Here is a 23912-nt window from a genome sequence, read left to right on the forward strand (position 1 = left end):
ATTCATCAACATAGTTATATTGATATCTAAATTGAAATCAAAACAAAAGTTATACTATATGCTTCAGGAAGTCCACAAGATTGACATCCTAGCCAGTATCAAAACTATTGTTACATATTGCCGTTTTGACGTATACCAACTACTCAGCTGCTAGTAGAAGTGCTCCAAAAAAATACTGACAAATCACTTGAAATTTACGTAAATTGAAACCTTGCTTTGGATATGACAATCCTCGATAACACTTCAGAGTTTCCTTCACTCATTCAAGGTTTCTACGACTACATCAATAACAGGTAATAAGTATTTTAAGAATAAAATGAAGGCTAATTCAATGTACATGTCACAGGAAATAAAATGCTGAATGTAAGGCAGAAGTCTAACACATAACGACTAATGGGCTAATATTGTGCAAGCTGTGTTTGGTAATAGTCAGTTCACAGTACATGTACAATGCGATATTCAATATTTCATAAATTCATTTGAGGAAATATGAAACTATAAAATAATCACACTAGTGTATTTGGACTTTATGAAAAATAGAAGACATTGAAAATAGATTTTTAGATTCTTTCCTTTATACAGAATTATGCTAATTCAACTCATCATTATTCATTAGATCGTTCCCTTTATACAAAATTATGCTAATTCATCTCATTATTATTCATTGCTGGTTATCCACAACTAAAAAGTCAAATTTATCTAAACTTGAATTGACAATCTCAATTTCTTGCACACCCTGGACCATAAAGTTATTTCAACTCAGCACAACTACTTAAATAAAAGATATTTTCTGAGGCTTGGAATTCATGCTCTGGATCATTGTCCACTGACCAAACTATGAAAAATAATGAAATTTTTGTAACTACTTTTGAATGTCTCTGAAGTTTTAGTAAAGTCAAAGAGTCTATGATTTTTATGATAGAATTAGACGTGTCACAAAGATTAATAACAGTTCAGATCTAGATTACATACTTAGGACAAAACACAGACAAATCTGTCAGCTTATGTATTTTTTAGAAAGTAGACACAAATTGTAAAAAGACAGAGGATTACATTGTCTTAGTCTACAAACTATACGTCTGGGCTTATTTTTTATGATCGTAGTGTCAAATGACTTTCTTTAGCACGACATTTGGTTCTTACCACTGACAGAAGTCAACGTAAGTGAGAATGCGATAATGTCAGTACGTTTACCAGGTATAGCAATGCTCCGATTGCTATACCTGGTAAACGTACTGACATTATCGCATTCTCACTTGCATTAACATTGGAGGTTGAGTTTATAATAAACTGAGTGAAGTATACAACTGCCTGTCAGTGTGTGATGGATTACTACTGACATGCACTGTTCACCCTTTCCCCAACAGGAGATTTAGCTAGATTTTAGGTTGAATTTGTCCATTTGACTATACATGGAGAGAAAGATCATAATAAACAAGCCCACATGTATAGTTTCAAGACTAACAATCATGACTATCTAGATTCCAACATGAAATCACATCAAACACCACAATAGTTGTAATATCAAATCTCGATCATAAATCGTACCATAACTAGCCATATGGGGGTTTATTCCAACATTAATATCATACGATGTATTAAATTGTTTATAGCATACATTGTAAAAACAAATCAGATTCTATCTAATATTATTCCTCTATCCTTCTTGTGTACATCAATCACTGATTTCGATATAAAAGATGGAAGGTGTTATCTATGCCTATCCTTTTTCTTTTAACTCCTTGGTAATCGTAAATAATATTTCATATATAAATTTATTTATATAATGGACATGCATTGATTAATTTATGATATTGAATATTTTATTATAGATGGTTTATTCTACATTGCATTTTATCTGTGTTCGCCATGAACAATATATAACATACAAAAGCCTTCCTGTAAAGTACAAGTACCTTCTTGATAAAAATGACAGTCAAATCCAGAAGGCAAATTTGGATCACCATTGGATAGATACAGTGCATATCAAGCTAAACTTGTAATCAGCCCATTAATCTCAAACTCAAATCACTTCCTTTTATCTTATGCAAAACTGGTTTAAAAGAGTCATCAAACCAACGATGCGCCTTTCTTGGTCCAAAATTGTCAAGTACAGATTATCTCTGAGAGACCTTATGTGATTTTTTTTTAGGGAGATCACCATAAAATACTGACTAGTTGATACTCCTATCAGCATACATAGCAGGGATGTAAACAAAGGCCAGTAAATGGCAAAAAAAACCAACAGGTTCTCCATAATTCCTGGCCGGCTGACAGGAACGTTACAAGACCAACTAATCACGTTGCCAAGAAAATATTTTTTTTTATCTGCTGTTGCTAAAAAATGCTTTCATTTGACACTAGGGCAATCATATTTGCAATAGAGTGACCAAACATGATACAACATCACAAATTACTTAGTAATTCCAAAAATTATGATTTTATACTTCTGTATTTGTTTATTTCAACTGTACGGTTGTCATCAAAAAAATTCTTATACTAAAAATTCCTATACTATGTTTGAATTCAATTTTATTTTAGTTTATAATACTTTTTAAATATTAATATAAATAACATAATAAATAACCACGAGTTGACATTTTCAACCAGTTTGAGAGTTGCTGTATGTCTAAAAGAAAAAAACTACCAAACATGTTTGAAAAAACAAAACTCCCATCACTGGAATGTAAAGTTGTGACTCATAGCAAACAGTGACACTTTGATCTCCTAATTATCATATTATTTCAACGAGTCATTTCCTATATCGGTAAGGTAGTCAGAAAGTATCTAAATATTTTGGGATAGACCTGCTGGGTATACACATCTACATGTAGTAATCCATGCATTTGTAGTTAGTTAATAGAAACCATATTAGGCAAATGCTAGACCGAAAGTAATGACTACTTCACATGTTAATCATAGTATGAAAGCTACTATTTTCAAGATCATTGTCAAAGTCGAGTAATTCTCATGGCCAATCTGACATACAGAAATTAAATTTAGAGTTATTTCTAACTATGAATTATTCATTATACAGTTAACAGAACCTAGATGAGGCAATCGCTAGTACAAAAGCAATGAAATACTTTGCAAGTTAATCACAGAAAGCTACAATTTTTATAGTGTACGTAATTCCTAAGTTTAACGTCAAAGTCAACTCTCATGGCTAATACAGATATGAAATTCGGGGCTATTTCTTACTTATTTTTGAATCATTGTACAGTTACGTGTAACAGAGTCTTTAATTAATGAGACAGTCGCAAGGACAAAAGTATGGAAATATTTCCCAAGTTAATCATACAGAACTATAAGATTCACGTGGTATACGTCATTCCTTGGAATTTATACATTGATCCCAAAGTCAAGTAACTCCCATAGATATATAGAAATGACATTCTAGACAGTTTCTTGCCTGTTTTTGAATCATTGCACAGTTATTGTTAATAGAACATGTGCGTAGGAGGCAGTTAGTAAGACGAAACAAATTAAATTTTGTAAGTTGATCATAGATGTGGTCAATCTATCACATTGAGTTCAATCTCTTAATTCGTGTTTTAATCCTCTTTCGACCAATGGGGTGGGGTGGGGGTATTTGTTTTAACACAAACAACGACAAGTCAGGGAAAACTGGATTATCATTACACACATTATCTTGTTTTCCAAACTTACAACTCACTCCACCCCTCACCCTTTACAAATTACCCTTCCACTGGTAAAAATGAGGATTAATCAACATTTGATGTTTGGATCTTTATCATATGACTGAATTCACTGTTAAAGTAACAACCAATTTTTTTTTAGTGAACTTTATTTTTTCTGTTCAGTTTCAACAATATTTTCAAAACAAGCAGCCTCTTCCTGCAACAACACAGAATCAGTGAAACATTTATAATATAGCCTGTGCTACATACTCTAAGGTCTGTGGCTGATAATTTTTGGTGACAAATACACAAAAGTGATTGTGAAATGGTACAACAACACTGCATGTGTCACATACCAGCATTCTCCCTAGATTATTCACACATTGGCTAGTCATGGGCCAGACTAACATAAATCTTTGTGTAACACCTCTCATCTTTTTTTTTACACATTGGGCATTAATGTAATTTGAATAAGAGCAGTGGTTAATATATTTTGAATAGATACATGATCACAAGTGTGTATCTGATCCTACTGTACAAGTCACATCAGATGACATGACATGTTTCAATCTTGAACCGAGCTTCTGATGTAGTGTCCAGTTTCAACACTTTGCTTTAGGCTGGTGTACAGTAATAGAGATGCATACAATTTTGATACATTCCTGTATAAAGGTACCTGTCATTATTCTAAATCTAAACTAACTAACCAACCGACCAAACTGGTAGCTGAGATCTAGTAGTACAGAATATTAGTGTACGGGTACGCTAATCATACCACATATACATATTTTTCATTGAGCTAGGGAGTTACAAGACAGGATTGAAATGACGACGACTGGATTGAATTCCCTAACTTCCTTCCAATTTGCAAGTAAAACCGTTCACAACCACTACAAATGTACCATTCCAAACTGACAAAGTCAATATGTGTCCCATTACTACTTTTCCTGGCTGACTATATACGATTACATGAGCAGTACGACAACTCACATCATCCCTACAATGTTTACACTAAACGTGGCATTATATGTGAAACAAAATTTCAACTTGATGTCTCATCTAAATAGTTAAATGCATTTTGCATGTTGCCATCAATCTCAATTCAGAATAACTCCAAGTACAACAATATTGAAGACACTTAGAAATATGACGATGTCCAATATAGCAATAAATGCCTGGATAAACGGGAAAGTAATTGAAAATGACTCGGTGCCTTGAATGATTAATATGACAAAAAATATGATTGAATGCATGACACAGCACTTTCTATCACTATCAGCTAAAGGTTATTCTCATTTCATGTATGTTATCATTTTTATCCTACTTTGACAATATCTCAAATAATATATTTCTGATTTTTTACATGATTAGTTACAGAATTTTTTTCAATATTCATCATAACAATCTGCTTAATGATTATAATATTTCTGATTCTATTACTGTTTTATAATTATACCCTGTGGGTGTCTGTTGTTTATCCCTAATAAAAAAAATTGTGTGGTTCCGATTACGCTCAATTTTAGAATAGGTGGGTAGGTAGATTTTTTATTTTATCTTTTTATATATTTTATTATATATATATGAGTGTCTAGTTCAGGTTTTCCAAATGGTCTGTGTGTGTTTTTATTTCTTCCTATCAGATGTACAGCCATTACAGATTGGAAGAACAGTTTTATATTGTCTTTTTAAGTTGATGTCAATTTCCGCATCCACTATTTCTCGTGAGACTTCACAATTTTTTGCAATTTTATTATTTTTTTGCAAGAACTAGGCCTATACATGTTTTTAAAAAATACCTTTATGACCACCTGTCTACGTACATTATCAATATACACATCTCACTTTGTGTCGCATGATGTAAAAAAGTTCTCCTACCAACCATATAAAAGTTATCCTTGTTTTTTTCAGGACTAACATTTTGATGATTTGTAAAATTTTGTGGACTATTACATCATAATATTCTTTCAGATGCATTAATCTCAAAAAAGCTTCAGTGGAGAATGAAAATATTTTGGCAGTATGAACAAAGTTATATTTACAATATTACCACAAATATTTTGGAAAAAATTTTCCTTTTCTTACCATGGTTGGATACTTCATTGCAAATTATTAACTACCTTGCAAGACTTTCCAATGGAAAAATCATGAGTTTTTTGAAGACAAATAAATAAATTGTGCTTACCTCTCAGTATTTGGTAAAGGAAGACTTTCACATGGTCTGAACTTAGTGGCTGTGGTGAGACTATAATTTTATGAAGATCACTTTGTAATAGTTCTGTAACAACATAGCTGTAAGAAAGTCTGGTTAAGGAAAACATCAAATGTAAACAGTGCCAATAACTAGAGATTAATGTAATAATAATTAGACACTTCAACTGAAAGAAAATATAAGTGTCCTTAATTAGTATGCATGAACATTTCCACTGGGATGCAAACTGATACATTGTTTCATTCTAATTTCTGCATACTAATATCCTAATTTGCATAAAGTGACACTGAGGTCTACCTCAGTAAATATTGGGAAAACTTCTATACATTGCACGTCAGAATATCAGTAACACTCGTTTGAATACTCTTTTACCACACACACTATGCATGACACTTGAGTATGTTATTTTTTCAAAAAATTCAAAAATGAATGGAGACACTCAATATGACCGTATTTATTAATCCGACTGAGAAAGTAAACGAAGTTGACATTAAGTGAAGTGTTTGACAAGCTACAAGTTGATCTCTGCTATGTCACAAACCATGTAGTCAGTTACCGTATTAGCACTTCATTATGCTAAACCTGCATGTTCTCTGTGAAAACGGGTTACCATCAAGCATTTACAACGCCCCCTAAGTTACTATAACATTACAGCAAAGCTCCTTAGGTAACCATTGCTAAACAAAGATTACCCTACACATTTCAATACCATGCGTACTCTGACATGATTAATAATCACTCATTTTACACACAGCAATACATATTTTATTTCATGTTTTTTCTAATTTATTTGATAATTTCTTAATGTCATTTCCCCAATTACCTTTTACCATTATATAAGTCATCTCAGTCAGGAGAAAAATATTACTAGTTTGCCTACAAACAGACAACTGTACTATGAATGCAGCACACACAGTGTGGTAGATTTAGGCTATGTAAATCATCTGGATATACCAAAACAATTCTCATTCACAACCATACAACAGCTACCACATGACACCAAGGTTGAACTACACAAATAGATTAAAACACATGAGTTGTTATCCATGAATTGTGAAAAAAATCCTAATCATAGGCAACCTTCCTTTATTTATGGGTTGACCTTCAAAAGCATACACTGAAAACCAATGGCCTTGGAGCATAACTTCCGGTGCAGTAAAGAGTCATTGTAATATTTTAATCTCAAGATACAGTACAGAGTCATGGCAGTACTATTTCAAACTACAGATCAGACTTTGAATTTGAAGAACAGACACAGAAACAGTAGTTTCAAATTGCAGATGAGACGTGGAAACAATATACTTTCAAACTGCAGATCAGACATTGAATTTGAAGAAAAGACTCTGAAACAGTAGTTTCAAATTGCAGATGAGACGTGGAAACAATATACTTTCAAACTGCAGATCAGACTTTGAATTTGAAGAACAGACACTGAAACAGTAGTTTCAAATTGCAGATGAGACGTGGAAACAATATACTTTCAAACTGCAGATCAGACTTTGAATTTGAAGAACAGACACTGAAACAGTAGTTTCAAATTGCAGATCAGACATGGAAACAATATACTTTCAAACTGCAGATCAGACATTGAAGCAATACAGTTTCAAACTGCAGAACAGACATGGAAGCTATACAGTTTCAAACTGCAGATTAGACAGTAAAGCAATACGTTTTCAGCTATAATTTCAAACTGCAGAAGAGACATTGGTAGTAACCTTACACTGCAGTGCAAAGTCATGGCAATACATTTTATAATCTCAAACTGCAGAACAGACATTGGAGCAATATTACAATATCAAAACTGGAAAGAACAGATGTCAAAATAATACAGTTTCAGCTATAGGCCAACTACTGTGTACTACTACTAGTATTCACAAATGTTCACATAGGCATAAATAATTTGCACGGTTTATCTCTGTATTTTACGAAGCTAGCAAAATCAACATTCTTAACAGAAAAGCAACACAGACAGTCTCCATTTTCATTTTGTACTGAAGACATCAACTTTCACAAATGATTAAAAAATACAGACTTCACACCAGGCTGGTTCCATTCACAATATTTCAAACCCCATTTGTCTTTCTGATAACCAAAACGACATTTCCAGATATCATATTTCTTTGAGTCATAACCCTCTGGGGGATTCATGAAAGATTGCTTTCAAATGTACAATATAGGGAGTCAATTTATGGTAATTATCGTCGACAAGAAGAATAGCCACATACATGACTACACTCAATTAATAAATTAGCATTTTTAATTATTTCAAATTTATATTTCCTAAATATGATTTTATTGGAAGTTCATTCAATTAATAAAATTTCCACTGCTGCATGTGTACTTTCATGATCAAATAAACTTTTTAATTCCGGGTATACATCTGCCAAGTTCACAGTATTTAAGTCTAGCTGGTTCATAGCTGGCAAAGCCATTTCCAAGTTCACCTATGGTAAAGTAATTCACTTTAATGGAGTACACATGACATTGACTTTCAAAACATCAATTCTCTTTATATTGCAGACTGATCGCAAAACTGTAGAATAGTTCTAACATTGACTCGGCATGAAACCATAAAATACATCTAAATTTGAAGAGCACCGGAAAACAATTTATTTGCACTAAATGCAGTTGATAATATTGTTTTCTTTCCAAATTTAAAGTGTGCAGTTAATTCACGACATAACTTGTTCTAACATTTACTGAAAGCATAAAATATTTAGAAAAGTAAGTACTGAAATTATTGTTTAATTGCACAGAAAGATTAACTCAATAACATATGATTTTTATTTCAACCCCCCCCCCCCGAAATTTACATTTTATGTCAATTTCTGCTGACTTAATGTGTGTAATTTACACGAAGGTTAGCAGTAACGCCATGCGGTTTAATATTTTCATTATATTTCCTACTTGACGGTTTCTATAGATCGTCCATTTCCTCTGTACAGTGACACAATCAATCTATTTCCAATTCCAATTGATACAGCACACACAGATCACATGTACATGCGATATGCACCTGCTTCAGTCACATTGTTATCAACAATTCACCTTGACGACAAACACTGACCAGACAAACCATGAATATAAAAGACCGCATTTAAATAGACCTTTCTGAATTACAGCCCCCTCTTGTGGCATATTAGGGCTCTGACATACATTACTACAAAAGTCGGGTCAGCAATACATCACAAGGTGCAAAGTCAAGTTACTTTGATACAGATATTCTGAATCCAACCTATGACTTCTGTAATACTAATTTCATTACTTTCAAATGCATCATATATTCATATATTCATAAAGTGTATCTGTTCACTATGCAACCACGCTCGTTCCCTAAATGAGAACACACATCGTGTGCACAAAACATACAGAAATACCATATGTTGGCATTAATATTAATTTTGACAAATGATTTTAAATGCTATTCAAAAATGTAATAATACTAATACTTATTCATATACAATAACCAAACAATTTATAGCCAAAAAATTATTTTTGTTTAAAAATTATTACAATGAAAGCATGTTTACATTATGCAATATAGAATTTTGACATAAATTACTACCAAAATATTTCTGTAATCCAAGCTCCTCTCATTGCTACTATCACGGAGGTAGGAAGGAGGTATGAAGGCCCTACCTCCATGTACTTCTTTGTCCGTGCTCCATGCTGTTATCATATCAATGAAACCATAAGGATTAGATAGGTTGACTGTTTGTTCTGAACTGACTTTTTCTATAACTCTGCCATACAGTAGTGTTTCACACTTCAACTTTAATCCTAATTCAAAGTCTGGATACGGATTACATGTAAAGGGGGACACCACTGCAGGAAATAGAGACATTTTCATAAATTATAGGTTCCGGAGAGTTATTTCATGATTTTACATCACCTACAACTACTTTCGATTTCAGAGAAACATCAAGTTAATCCTGTGCCTTTTCTCTTTGAATATTCACTGTGCAACCAAGAATATATTATTTATGGTGACTCCCATCATGCAATAGCCCACAGCAAAGATGCCCTAAAAGACACAAGATCAACTTGATGTTTCTCTGAAATTGCAAGTAACTGTAGGTGATGTAAAATCATGAAATGGCTCTCCAGAACCCATAGTTTATGAAATTGTTGTATTTCTTGGAGTGGGGTTCCATTTTAAAGAGAACATTCCATGCTTACGTCAGACAGGTACTTGCCAATACACAGATATGTGACCTACATGAAGGCAAAGAACTGACCTTGTGACTTTAAATAGCAACTTACAGCAATTCTACTGTGTCCACATGTTTGAATGTCAATTGTAAGTGTCCTAGTAATTACATTTATCTCATGTTTATTCAATCTTTACAAAATTTATTCACAACAACACTAAACTTCTATTTCAAAGACATAACATTCTTTTGTGCCGCTGACCTGCTGACGTGGGCAAGGTGTTGTCCAAGTGCAGAAACTGACACTATTAGATGTTAGGTAGTGGTTGAGAAACTCGGATATGCACTCCAGCAGATCTATATTAGTTTCAAGTTTCAATCATGACTATCACTTCAATGGTATACTTATTTAAAGGAAAAATTTAACAAATTCAAAATTTCTTTCTCATTTCAGGCATCTAAGTTTCAAGTGTTGTGAATTTTGGATAACCACAAATAAAAAAACGTCCTATAATGTCCAATTGATTTCAAAGAAAGACTATACCAATGGACTATACTCAAAATATAAATGTTATTCCTTTCTCCATTAGTTTGAGTTTGGTAGGTTATGGATCATGACAATTCAGAACAAATTTCTCCGAAACAATTTCAAAGAAAGATTACAACTAACAGATTCAAAACAACATCTTTTGCTTTCTTTATATTCCAGACATTTTATCTCTTAGCCCAGAGCCTTGTCATGGTCCTACCCTAGACTCTCTCACAGCTCTCACTGGATTGTCTTACTTTACATGTAATCAGACTTGTCACATCTCCTCTAAACCCCTCCTGGTGTGCTCCCTCATCAGTTACCACAGACAACCCACTCAAAATGCAGGGCAAACCAGCCATAACAGCTTACTGGCTTTGCCAGTCCACCCAGCATGTTGAGTGGTATTGTCTTATGATGAGGAAGCCGATACAAGGAGATTGGACTAGCTGTCCGAAACCAGTGAGGGCTGCGAGTGAGTCTACACTCACTATCTAAACCCAAATTTGGATAGTATGACAGTATAATTACTCCAACGTATGAAATAGAAAGATCATCTCTAGTCATTCTATCTCTACATTTCAGGTTATCTTTCATTCTTTTTTCTCATTTTTAACAATTATGCAATAGCTACTACAATTTCCATTTAATAACAATGCAACAATTACCTACTTCAATATACATTGTTTTATTCAATGTGATTTTAGCATGGAATAATTGGGCGTCTCGATTACAATTATTTTAACAGAGAAAAGACCCACGTGTTAATTGATCACAACCCTGCATTGTTTTAAAACTTTACTCAGTGAAAGCTTCGCCAGATGTCAATGTTCAAGCTGGTGCCAATGGGTTCTATTCATAATATGCAATAAGCTATTCATGGGATAATACCCTGGGAAACAGCTACACAAACATCTGAAATAGGCTTTCTTTTCCTCCCCACAGAGTGAAATCAATAAAGTTAAAGGCCTGGGTTCTAATCTCAGGTCCTCACATTAGTGTTATCTTATCACTATCAGTGGAGCCAGGATTAGAGGTTTCAATCTGAGGTTCTTCCACACACACACACACCCCACCAACATCATATCTAGTTGAGTCCCAATGTTGCATCCTGTCACAAATCTCCTGCAAAGGGCAATTACACTTATATATTCACTTTACTTGACCAAGTTATATTTTACTAAAAATATACGAAATCATATTTTACTAAATATGTTCATAACTATTTGTGTGGAGACTACTATATAGTAAGTTTTTGCAATGATTTATTATTATTTTTGACTAGAATATGATGAATTTCTAGACTGGGGAAGGTATTTAATTATATCTATTCCTAGAGACTATTAAAAAAAATACATTAAAACATCCATGATGTATTTCACACTTTCACCTGAGGTTGTACACATGGGGTTTCCCTCGCATAATTGTGATATACATTTTCACAAGTTATGCAACATTTATACCTCCGAATCTATCTTTTTGACTAAAAATAGCAAAGTTCTATCTCTTCCTAATGACTTTACAGAAAAACTCAAAAAGATATCAATCTTCCAATACAGAATAAAATATTAGTGAAATACACGCACCTCTCTAGAATTTGAAATAACTTTAATGTTAATAATTTACAGTGCTATGAATCAACTATAGGGGTGTTACACTGTTCACAGTGTCTGTGTATAGTTTTATGGGTTTATTAAACCTTACGGGATAGCTATCTAGGTCACAGCAACAAAACTGTGCAAAGGAGTATAAACCACAACAAGACAGGATATACATCACCACAGTCAAACTATCTAGAAAAGTAGAATTACGGAGTAATAAATATGCCTCTATATTCAAAGGTCTGAAGATGTATGGTTACATAACCTGTAAGCTATGACACATCGTGCTCCCATATCAACTCACAAAGCACAGACCGACGATGACAGAACGATGTATGTTTTACAGTCTAATGGTCACAAGACAATAAAATACATGTACAAGTCAAAATGAAATTAAAAATGGAGAGCTTAGAAAATTGAATGCATTATGTACATGGACATTTTTGGGGTTTTTTTTTGTATTTTACAATATTTCTCCTTGCATTATTTCTACTCTAGTCATACTTAATTTGTTGTTAGAATGGCTGGAGGAAAACATAATGTCTAGCAAGTATGCTAAGAAAATGTTAATTAAATGATGGGTTGATTTCAACAAAACAAAAATATGCTGATTTACAATTCAACATTTCCCCACAAGTGTAAAATTTGACATGTCCTTTTTCAGCTGGAATTGTAACTACAAAACAAGATGCATTCATTGTACAGTGATAGTCACAATAGAAAACCAATTCTCACCACATGAGAACACAGTGTAGTAGTAGTACATGACAACATGGATTCCACACAATTTTGGCAGCAAGTGCAACCACTGCCACTAATCAGTACCTTGAACTGGTGTAGCGAGAGCTAAATACTAACACCAAGAAAAGTCATGAGAGAGCATACAAAACTTAGCTACACGTGTACAAAGTACACCTCTGGCATGAACCACTCAATATACCCAATATTTCAGATTAAATCATCAAAATACCCCCCCCCCCCCCTTAAAAAAAAGCAGCTTACATCAAACTATCGAAATGTTATACATAAACTAATTTACACACAAAGGATGCTGCTGGCTACATTCACTACTAAATAAACAAAGAGATACCTAAAGCCTTGCTATTCATTAAACCAATAAACTAACTTGAAATTCATCAACTGAATTAATTACCAGCAAGGTCATCTTGCAAATTGAAATCACCAAGAAACTGCAAATTACAACAAATTAATCAAGACTTTTACATTGAGAACCCACGTTCATTTTTAAATAGCTCTCCAATCCTGCCAATTGCCACAGTAACGGCTTCGTAGGAAATTAAATATAACTTCCTTGCAAAAAAATATCACTGAACAGAACTGCGTTGTCATGATGAAGCAAATCTCAAATTACATGAAAATCACAAAATAATGACGTGTCCAAAAATTTGGATGGCGAGTAGAAATTCCCTTAATATAATTATGAACCAAAAGTTGTTGAGAATTCATTCATGATAAAAAAACTTTTAACCCGAGACAAAATTGAAGGACCGCAAATCCTGCAACACTGGTAATAAATGTAGCTAATATGCACGAGAACAATTTAGTACATTTTAACATTCAAATAAGCTTCATCCACAATAAATACATGTGCACCTGTTCACTGAACCTATCAACATCATTCACTTACAAATTACAAAATCTGACGGCAACATTTTTTGTATTTAGTGTTAAGTGGCCTTGATTTAACAGAGATGAAAGACGTGTTCAGTTCATTCATTCTATGATTAGGATATACTGGTATATATGTACAATCATGGAAGTTATCACCCACGCTCGGTGATAATTCCACGATTGTACAAACTATAATGTTATAACTATATCATTTACTGTGATTGTATGTCATTTGTAATTTGGAAACTCTACATCAATAAATCAAATTCATGATGCAGGGAAAATATTGAAGAGAGATCGAATCATTTTTTTTTTTTTTTTTTTTTTGAGAGGGGGGGGTTGTCTGAATTCTTTAAATGCTTTAGTGAGTCATGATCACTACTGTACAAAAAGAAACACATCCATCCCACACAAATAGGGGGCAAGAGTTAATCCATGCATTAGCATATGACAACAAATCATCCCTTCCTTCCTTTAAGAACAATACAGCTTTATCACAGCTACCTGGGAAGCTTCACCAAGTGAATTTTCCCCTAACAGCTGAATCCACATCTTTCCATATCAAAAACTACACTGATTGTGATCAGTAAATACAAATTACATGGAGTGATAAACTACAGCATTTGGGAGGGGTGTCTGGGCTGGGGCTTCATTTGGGGAATGTTTTTTTTACTTGTAAAGTCCTCTCTAACTTATAATTACATTATGTAATGAACACACCCAGCCACCCCCAAGGCAAAAAATACAGTATTAAAACAAGGTGACAATGCACACATGGCAGCAAGCCTTGTGAGAGTAGTTAGTCAACATGATGTGGCCTTGACCCAAAGTGCTTCATTCCTCTAGACTACAAGCTATTCAATAGATAATGTACAGCCTAGTGAAAAACACAGTTACAGGTTAACATTGAAACAACCCAATCTAGGAGCCAATGCCAATTCAGCGAAATGTCACATCTTTTAATCTATAAATAAGACAACATAGATTCCCCACTGTTAGAAAGGTAAAAGCTGAGAAAAATACATAAACCGTGTTATCACGGTGTGAAATCCACTCCATGAGTCAAATTTTTCAGGTAGGTTACTCTACCCTAAAACCCACATCAATTCAGACAAATTTTTATACCTTTCTATCTATACATAGTACAGCGTGGATTCCATGCTGTCAAAGACCACATAAAACCTGTGAAAAATACATAAAATGCACGTAATTGGAAGGCCGAAAACTGTACTTGGAACTATGATGGAATTGTTACTCAAAAAAGTACATAATTTTCAACATAGTGCAAACTATTTTAACAATTTAAAACATTCCTGTTATAGATGTGTTTATTTTAGGAAGACATAATTTTTTTACTTTTGTAAAATTTTCATCAGACTTGTTTCTTATAAATAAAATGTGTGAAAAAATCCTTTCCTCCACATGGGCAACACTAACTATAAATCCATTAATATCCTTTCCTGACACTTAAGTTCTCTCTGTGTTTGTGAACTTCACACTTCAAGAGTAATTGACCACTACATATTTTAAGATACAATGCAAACTGTACACATTCAGGACCTCACAAAGCAAACAATACAGCTACATTTGCATACCATTTCCAAAGCTACCAAAAACTGACCTTCACTTTCAATAATTCCACCACAGATTTAGTTCTCCAGTTAATACTTTCTGTCATTATCAGGTTTCCATTCTTTACAGACTTCAAAAGACTACATTATGTGTTACACCACCTCATATCAACAGTTCAATGGAACACTTTCCTGAGAAATTGCAATTGTGAGTGTGGTTGATTTTGAAATAAAATGTGAACTTAGTGATATGTTTGACCACAAACGAAAGTCACATAAGAAAAGTTATTTCATAAACAATTCACATGATCACAAAGAAAGTACATCCCACAATCTCTCCCTCCCTCTTCTCATCTCTCTCCACCCCCCCCCTCTCTCTCTCTCTCTCTCTCTCTCTCTCTCTCTCTCTCTCTCTCTCTCTCTCTCTCTCTCTCTCTCTCTCTCTCTCTCTCTCTCCCTCCCTCCCCCTCTCTCTCTCTCTCTCTCTCTCTCTCTCTCTCTCTCTCTCTCTCTCTCTCTCTCTCTCTCTCTCTCTCTCTCTCTCTCTCTCTCTCTCTCTCTCTCTCTCTCTCTCTCTCTCTCTCTCTCTCTCTCTCTCATAAAATGTCAAACTAATCACAAACAATATACAGCAAACAAAGGATACATTTCTTCAAAGAAGTCTACATGTGGAGGTTGGAGTATATCTAAAGCTTTCAGTACCTGTACAAAACAAAACAGATTACACACATATAAATAACAATTTCAAATGAAATAATTCATATCCAATTGTGGTCTTGTATCAAAAGGGTTTATACTCAGAGATGGCTTGCAAAGAAAATAAAACAATAACAGTAATACCATTACTCATTCAACATTCTTTTGCATCACTATCAAAACTTAACATAATTTCACAAATATATTTGTCGACATTTTATAACTTGAAAACTTCACAAGTCTTTGTTTTGAGTCCACAAAAAATGTCCTGGGGTACACAAACAGACACAAGTGAAATTCTCCATGATAAATATGGTACCATGTATTGGTAAACAAAATATGTTTTAGCTTGAAATTAGGGGTACATAAAACTTGTGTTAGAATTGCATATAATCATGAAATCATTTTGTATACATGTCCTAAAAGAAGTCTAACATCTTGTGGTAGGAATTCTTAAAATTTTTTAAGAATATCTTCTACTTCTTACTTTCTAGTGTCTTGATCAAAATTGGGATGAGATTCATCAAAGTATGTCATATCTCACAAAGTTCAGATGATTTTTTCCCATATGGTTCTCACTTTGTGACAGTTAGGCTATAGCACATTGTAACAGACTTTCCCCTTTACATATTTACTCAATTTTACTACTCAGTTTGTCAAAATTAACAGAGAGAAACCATTTATATATTCTTACAAAATTAGATCAATATATAATATCAATATAAATATAACATTCTCCATTACATACTTATAGATTATCACTTTCAATATTTTTTTAACAACCATAATTAAAAACTCTTTCATACATTTTCTTACAAATCGAACAAATCAAGAATAAAATAGATTTTAAATTACAGAAATATTGTCACTAATTAATTTCAATATTTTTTTAAACAAATTCTCTGTCATATATTATTATGAAACTTCTACCGAATTCAATAAATAAATATTATAATACAATAGATCCTACATGGAATATAGTCAACACTTTTAGAATTTTTAATAATCTTAAACTCCCTTTCATATGTTAGTTATGCTAGTAATGACACTGATGTGAGGTTGACAGAGTAAAATATTTCAAGATTCTACTTCATACATACATTGTCGTGTTTGAAGAAAAAGAGCATCTTCAGTTCCCTGTAGACTCTTTTACAAGATATAAGATTTTGGAAGACATTTGGCATTTTCTTCAGAGCCACTCTTTTACCATCTCTGGGATCGGTTACTGACCTGTACACAAAGACAATAGCATATAGGTTATTAGCTGCAATAATTGTAGCGTTTGTTGTTATTTTAAGGGTGTTTTCTACAGTTTCTGGGCTTTTTGTCATTCCGATTGTTTCACTGGAAGCAAACGCTCCAATTCCTGTAACGTAAACACAAATAGACAGAAGCGATTCAGATCTGAATCGCAAAGTTGAGTGAATTTTTCTACTAAATTACGTCATACCTGCAAAAAAAGTGGACATTTCCTAACTCCAAATCAATATCGGAGCCTTCAAGACCCAAGAAATGTTAAGAGGTACCCCAATCCCATCATAATTGGCAAAAATAGCAATGCATGCAGCATTTTGAAACGGGTAGTATGCTGACATCTTGCTCACATTTTCAGTGTGATCTCATCTATTTGCTTTTACCTTACAGGAATTGTACCGTTTGCTTCCAGTTAGACATCGGAATGACAAAAAGCACAAAAACAGCAGAAAACCTCCTCCAAATCACAGCAAATGCTACAATTATTGCAGCTAATAGGTTACAACCATGATAACAATAACAATACAGCTGCCATTACTAAACCATGAGGGAATATTGTTCATAGTTCACACACACAGCACACCAGAGTCCACAAAAACATCCGTTTTCACACCTACCACAAAACACATACAGGTCACATGATGACACAGATTCTACAGCATAGTAAACAGGAAAGGTACTTATAGCTTACATATTCTCTGGCTCAAATTACATTGTTAAACCAGAAGTCCTAGTTTCTGGGCTATCTCTCACAATAGTAAAGTAAAAGTTCATTTTTTACTTCAATACTCTGTTTATTTTGACAACATTGCAATCGGTTCAGAACCTTTTCATCTCTGAGTTGATCAACAAGTTTATAACTATTCTGACTGACTAGGTAGAGAGCTTCTGTTTTCAAATTTGCATGCGACTGTACCATTTTTGTCAAATCTACAGAGATCCCCAAGCTCCCCACAATACAATGTATGGAAATCTTGCAAGATTTTAAAAGATTTTCCTTCCCTGTGAAATTAGTGAGGTTTTCAAACCTCACCTACAAACACTGCATACTAATATGGCTACCCAAATACATAGAGGAGGACTCTAGACTCTTTAGCACTCAATTTGTTGATTCTAACAATCTTGCCCTATATCTGCTGTCAAGTGGTATGTTTTGGATGGGGGCATCACAGGGGTACTACCGTGCTACTAAAGTGTGACATTTCCCCTTAGAGGTGACAGATCAAAGCCGGTCAAATAACTACAGATCCTATACTGTCTGTACCAACCTATTCACTGGGTCATAAGTAGAGTTGTCTAGGTTGCAGCAGGTCACAGGTCAATGTTCCCTGTTCACTACTTAGTGATTCAAATGTCTACACAACTTGACAAACACTTTTTTTTAGAGTGAAATGAATAAGATCTCAAAAAAGAACTGCAGAAAAGTTCAGAACAGGCAGAATTTTGTTTAGTTCCACAGACTGGTGTGTGTTGTGACTTCTCACATGGTTCTAATCAATAAGTAACCTTGAATTCATGTGTTCTTTTCTATGATACTGTCTAGTCTCAGAATAAGTAGGGGTGCTACCTAGTTGAGATGTCAGTCACCTATGAACTAAAAGTGTCTTCCTTTACTCAAAATGTCCTCTTCTTTTTCCCTTAGCCATATATATCTGTGATTCCTTCGAATGAAGTGTGATCGTTGACCTTTTACTACGCCAGACCTACCTACATGGGAAGTTAAAATCCTACAAAATGACATACACTGTCCTACCTAACTACTGCAGCTAGACTCTCAGCGATAGACTTACATCATCAATTTTCATTGAATCATTTCACTAACCAATTCACCCATTTTATTTTAAACATTTATGGTTCATGTCCCAGCAATGCAATACAAACTAGTCCATTTTCACACATTAAAAAAAGGAAGCATTCACCAGTCATATGTTTGAATATTACCATTTCACCAATGTACACATTGCATACAAACTTTGCAGCTGTACACGACATCTGACTTGTCACAATTTGTGAAGGAGTCAATCCAAATGGAAACCGACACTGTGCCAATGAACTCGTTCATGCTACATTTAAGAGGTTACATATGATGCAAAGCGTGTATTTTGATCAATACTATAGTTTCATCAAATCAGTTTACGGTATAAAAACCAATAAAATTGACTAGTTTGAAGGATATCGAGTACAACTTACTCCAGTTGTAACATAAAACAATTTGAAAATGTAAACGTCATCACAATTCAAGAAAAATATGTATACAGTATAGATAAGGCAAATTCAGCCATGAGGAAAATCCACTACATAAGTAGATGTATTACTATTAGGCCTAAATAAAAAAAATGTGTGGTTCCGATTATGCTCAATTTTAAAACAGGTGGGGTAGGTAGATTTGTTATTTTATTTCATTATAATTTTTTTTTCTGTGCGAGTGTCTAGTTCAGGTTTTCCACTGTTTTCCAAATGGTCTCTGTCTTGTTAATTTCTTCCTAACAGATATACAGCAATTACAGATTGGAAGGACAGTTTTATTTTGTCTTTTTTAAGTTGATGTCAGTTTCCACATTCACTATTTCTCATGAGAATTCACAATTTTTGCATTTTTTCTCTCTCAAATACATAAAAAAAAAAGTTTTATGGTCGGCAGTGAAAAGCTAGGTGGGGTCAGGTAACAGAACCAAACAATTATTTTTTCAGGCCTTACAATTTTTCAGGGATGGCTGAAAAAATAAAATTTATAACGCGAGTGCGAGTGCGTTAGCACAACAGTCAACCAAAACTGTAACATCACACATTTCTGACACGTTCATCACATTGCTATTTAAAGGGGCCCCATTGTTTTCAAAGAGAAAAAAAAATTATTCTCCTAAAGAATAGGGTACTTAACTTTAATTAGCACAAAAGAGATGACTAAAATGATGCCAAATAGCTTTCCTCAACTAAATAATGACAACGGTTGAACCTTTTGTTGCACTTCCATCAGTATAGCTGTAAGCATCCATCTATCCAGCAGCACAGCATTTGAAGCATAAATGATACTATTTTGCATATTAATAGATAATATCAAAGTGAATACAAAACCATAAATATGCTGAAAATTTTCCTGTTTTATTACGCTCATGAAAACTGACCTCAAAGAAAAAATATCACCTACAAAAATGCCGTGCTGAAGACAGACAGACAAACCATTTGATAGCAATATGTGTGGACAAGCGGTAACTATTTACATAGAGATTATGATATGGAACTCACACCTAGGTTATTATCAATCAAGCATGGTAAAAACCATTTTCCTATTTTATTATGTGGCAATAATTTATTCTACATTCAGTGGTTACCCCCAAATGACTGTGGTTAATAAAAGCAGTCAGCCTGTACATCCTCCCATCTATTTATTTATTCATGCCGAATGTGGTGGTTTGGATTCATCTAAATTCTCACCAAAGCCACACATTTCAAATGTATGTCACTGCTATCATAACATTGCCCCCTTGTATCATAAATATGATTTCCTAATACGCCGGAGGCACAGTCACTCATTATTTCAACAATTTTCTACCTAAACCCTAAATTGAAATTCACTTTGGTTGCCATCAACTGTGAAAGATATTCCAGTCGGAAATTTCCCCAAAATAGAACTTGAAAGAATAAGAGCGACAAAACCATATGTACTCGTCAACACTAAGTGACGTGTTTTAACTCAAGGTTAGACCAGTTCATGGACAACTACCACTTGCTTAAAAATGACGCTAATCATGACATTAGGACTTCTATCAATACAAGACGGATATGAAATCACTTCCTGGTGGAAGCAGAACTCACTTCACACAGTATATCTTGTACTTGAGAAATATTGACACAATTTAACTTGTACATCCTGTAGTAAAAATCAACCTTTTCATGTTTCAACAGGATTTACATATCTCTAATATTTTCATTTTTTTTCAAACCTATGACGACTACTGGTAACTAGAAATTACTTCCATAACATGAAAAGTTAGAAAAGTCTGTGAAGAACTGTTTTTGATTTTTTTTGGGATGAGATGTTTTGCTTTTTTTTAAATTCAAAAGAATACTTTATAAATTAAGTATTTCTTTCCATGCAAATGACATTTGTATTTTGGTTTTCATATGTTTAAACTTTATATTAAAATTGAAAAGTGAGGAAAATGTGTGATAACTGAATTGCTGAAATATTTTTTTCAGAATTCAAAATATTCTTGACATATTTTGGGTTTCACAAATTTACACTACAAAATATAAAACTGTAGTAAAAAGTATTCAACACAGAGAATATTATAAAATATTATGCATTCTACTCATCAATTACAATGTCTAATCAGATTTAGCAAACCATAACAATGCCATGGCAGGTGAGCTTTCATCATCCAATGATTTTTTTTAACTACGAAATAAAATTTTATTATTCCCCCATTCTAAAATATTCCCCTCTTTTCAGTAGCAACTTCACCCTTTTTTTTGTTCACTTGACAACTGCCTGAAGCATTTACCAATTTCCCCTTCAGTTCCAAAACTAATGGGCACTAAAAAGATCCCGATATCTTTCATTTATTTTCAGCATGGAAAATTTTGCAATTAAATTTAAATGAGGACCATTTGAGATATTACTTTCCAGCTCTTAATTCCATATTTAAATCTCCTGGGCTTTGATGTGAATAAAGGGTCTATTCATTCAGTTCATTTTGTCAGTAAATACTCTGGTACATGTTTTATTGAAAGCCCCTGTTACCACACAATAGCAGTGTTCATTAGCTGAATTCACTCCACAAATTACACCTCTGGAAATCAGGAGAGTCCCTAGGAAACTGGCTGCAACACCAGTTTACAAATTACTGGCCGTTTGCAGTTCTTATTCAAATATTTTCATTGTGTGTTTTTTTTTTTCAAGAAACATGCAAGTTCAATGGATACAAGTGTCAAGTTGCCTTACCAACTGCACACACACACACATTTTTTTTCATACACTTATAACACAAAAAGTCTACTTAAAACAGAATTTTGAAGTACAAAAAACTTGTAATAACAAGTAATTGTTTGTTCCAAAAAAGTGTTTTATTTGACTTTGTGAATTCTAAATTACATTTGTATGTGTACATGTCGCCTATCTGAGGCAAGTAGCAATACAATATACAGCATTTCCAGAACAAAAGACGGACAGAAAGCAACAAACAGAAGAAACAGTTTTCACATGTGCACAGTTGTACACAGAATCCCCAACACCTGACGTCAGATATGACGTAATAACCACTCTGCTATCATAATCTGACAATCGAACGAAAACATACAATCAAACATTCCCAACTTTCACTCATATCTGTGTTACTAGTACTTTGCTGATATACCGCAATAACATTTCGTTCTATATAGTATTTGGCTTTCAAAGATAACACCTGGGTAGAGGAAAGCGTCCCTTTTCGAAGTAATGCCACTGGTGTGGTAAATTCTTCACAAAGCAACAAAAGAACTGGCGCGGGACATGCTAATTCACACGTTATTTACATTCAGTTTGTGAGTTTGTTTATAACGGCCATGCCAAACTTTCAACTACGGCCGTCGAAAGTCAGTATCACTGGATTTTAACAAGACCTTGCTCGGAAAACAACCTGATAAACAAGCACTTCCTCTGACCAAAAGTTATGTACCAGTGAACGTACAAAACTTCGATGATACTGGCGTGAGTCAGTACACAGGAAACAAAAGACGGCACCCGAACAAAGAAAATTGCAACGGACTCGATATACATCCTCCTGGAAAGTTTGGTAATGAAAAAAAACTAAATTTGTCATAGAGAATGTCAAAAACACTAATCGAAATGAATTAAAATACCGCTCTTAACCAATTTCAAGCAACGTGTAAAGTGACCGAATTACATTAATGTGAGTGATACATGAAGACTGTTGTGACGATCAGCTGGCCGGTATTTTAAATCCGACATGGACAAAAGAATCACATGGACTAGGGGAGAACTTACCAAACTACTCCAAATGCACCATACCCAATGGGACGGTCCGGCTCTACATCTGCACGGGCCACCGACGCAGCTGCCTGATAGTAGGGCTGGGTAGCGCTGAGGATAGCATGATCTCGAGGAGCTGGGGCCCCGTTGTAAGCCATCTGTCTGGTATGACCACCTACCACCGCCATTACAAACTTGAACGCCCGTCTAGCTGAATGCTGCACACACGCTCTGCAGCAGGCTTGACTTAACAAAGAAACATCTTGTTGTAGCGAACTAAATATACTTGAAACACGATAAGCAGATAGGGTAGAAGTGGGTGCAACCTCACGGCAACCTATGTCACGAACAAGTGGCCATAAAGGTGGAAAATTACGAAATATAGTCAAAGGCCAACTGAACTACTAGTGCCGAGCAGAGACAAAGCCTCTGTCGTAGTCTCGTGTGCTAACACGAGAGTTCAGCGAGATTACCTGGTGAAGGCCAGCCGGCAACTCTATCACGATTCAAGGAAGGTGAAGTTGGGTTAAGGTCACCTGTGAAGTAATCGAACACCCAGTCGTTTCTAAAGCAAAATAAACCAACTTGAACACTTGAAAGTTCATACAACACTGAACGAATGACGAGTTGAACCGATGTGTACCCGAAGTATCCAAT

At 34.2% G+C, this 23912-nt stretch overlaps 1 protein-coding gene across 4 annotated transcripts in view; it reads right to left on the reverse strand.

The window, feature by feature from the left end:
• LOC144449588 (serine/threonine-protein kinase NLK-like) overlaps positions 1–23912 on the reverse strand; it is a 32966-nt gene that overhangs the window by 9043 nt on the left and 11 nt on the right. For 2 of the 4 annotated variants that reach the window (XM_078140149.1, XM_078140150.1), the window contains exons 1-4: positions 23271–23912; positions 17131–17260; positions 15981–16036; positions 5824–5930 (exon numbers count right to left, since the gene is read on the reverse strand). The exon at positions 23271–23912 is cut by the window's right edge and continues 11 nt beyond it. In XM_078140149.1, coding sequence (XP_077996275.1) covers positions 5824–5930; positions 15981–16036; positions 17131–17260; positions 23271–23443 — 466 coding nt within the window. In that variant the 5' untranslated portion in view covers positions 23444–23912. Of the gene's footprint in view, positions 1–5823; positions 5931–15980; positions 16037–17130; positions 17261–17480; positions 17632–17667; positions 17808–23270 lie in introns of those variants that run through there. The other 2 variants (XM_078140151.1, XM_078140152.1) reach the window with 2 other exon arrangements.

Source organism: Glandiceps talaboti, chromosome 18, assembly GCF_964340395.1.
Source record: "Glandiceps talaboti chromosome 18, keGlaTala1.1, whole genome shotgun sequence".
Classification (NCBI taxonomy): Eukaryota; Metazoa; Hemichordata; class Enteropneusta; family Spengelidae; genus Glandiceps; species Glandiceps talaboti.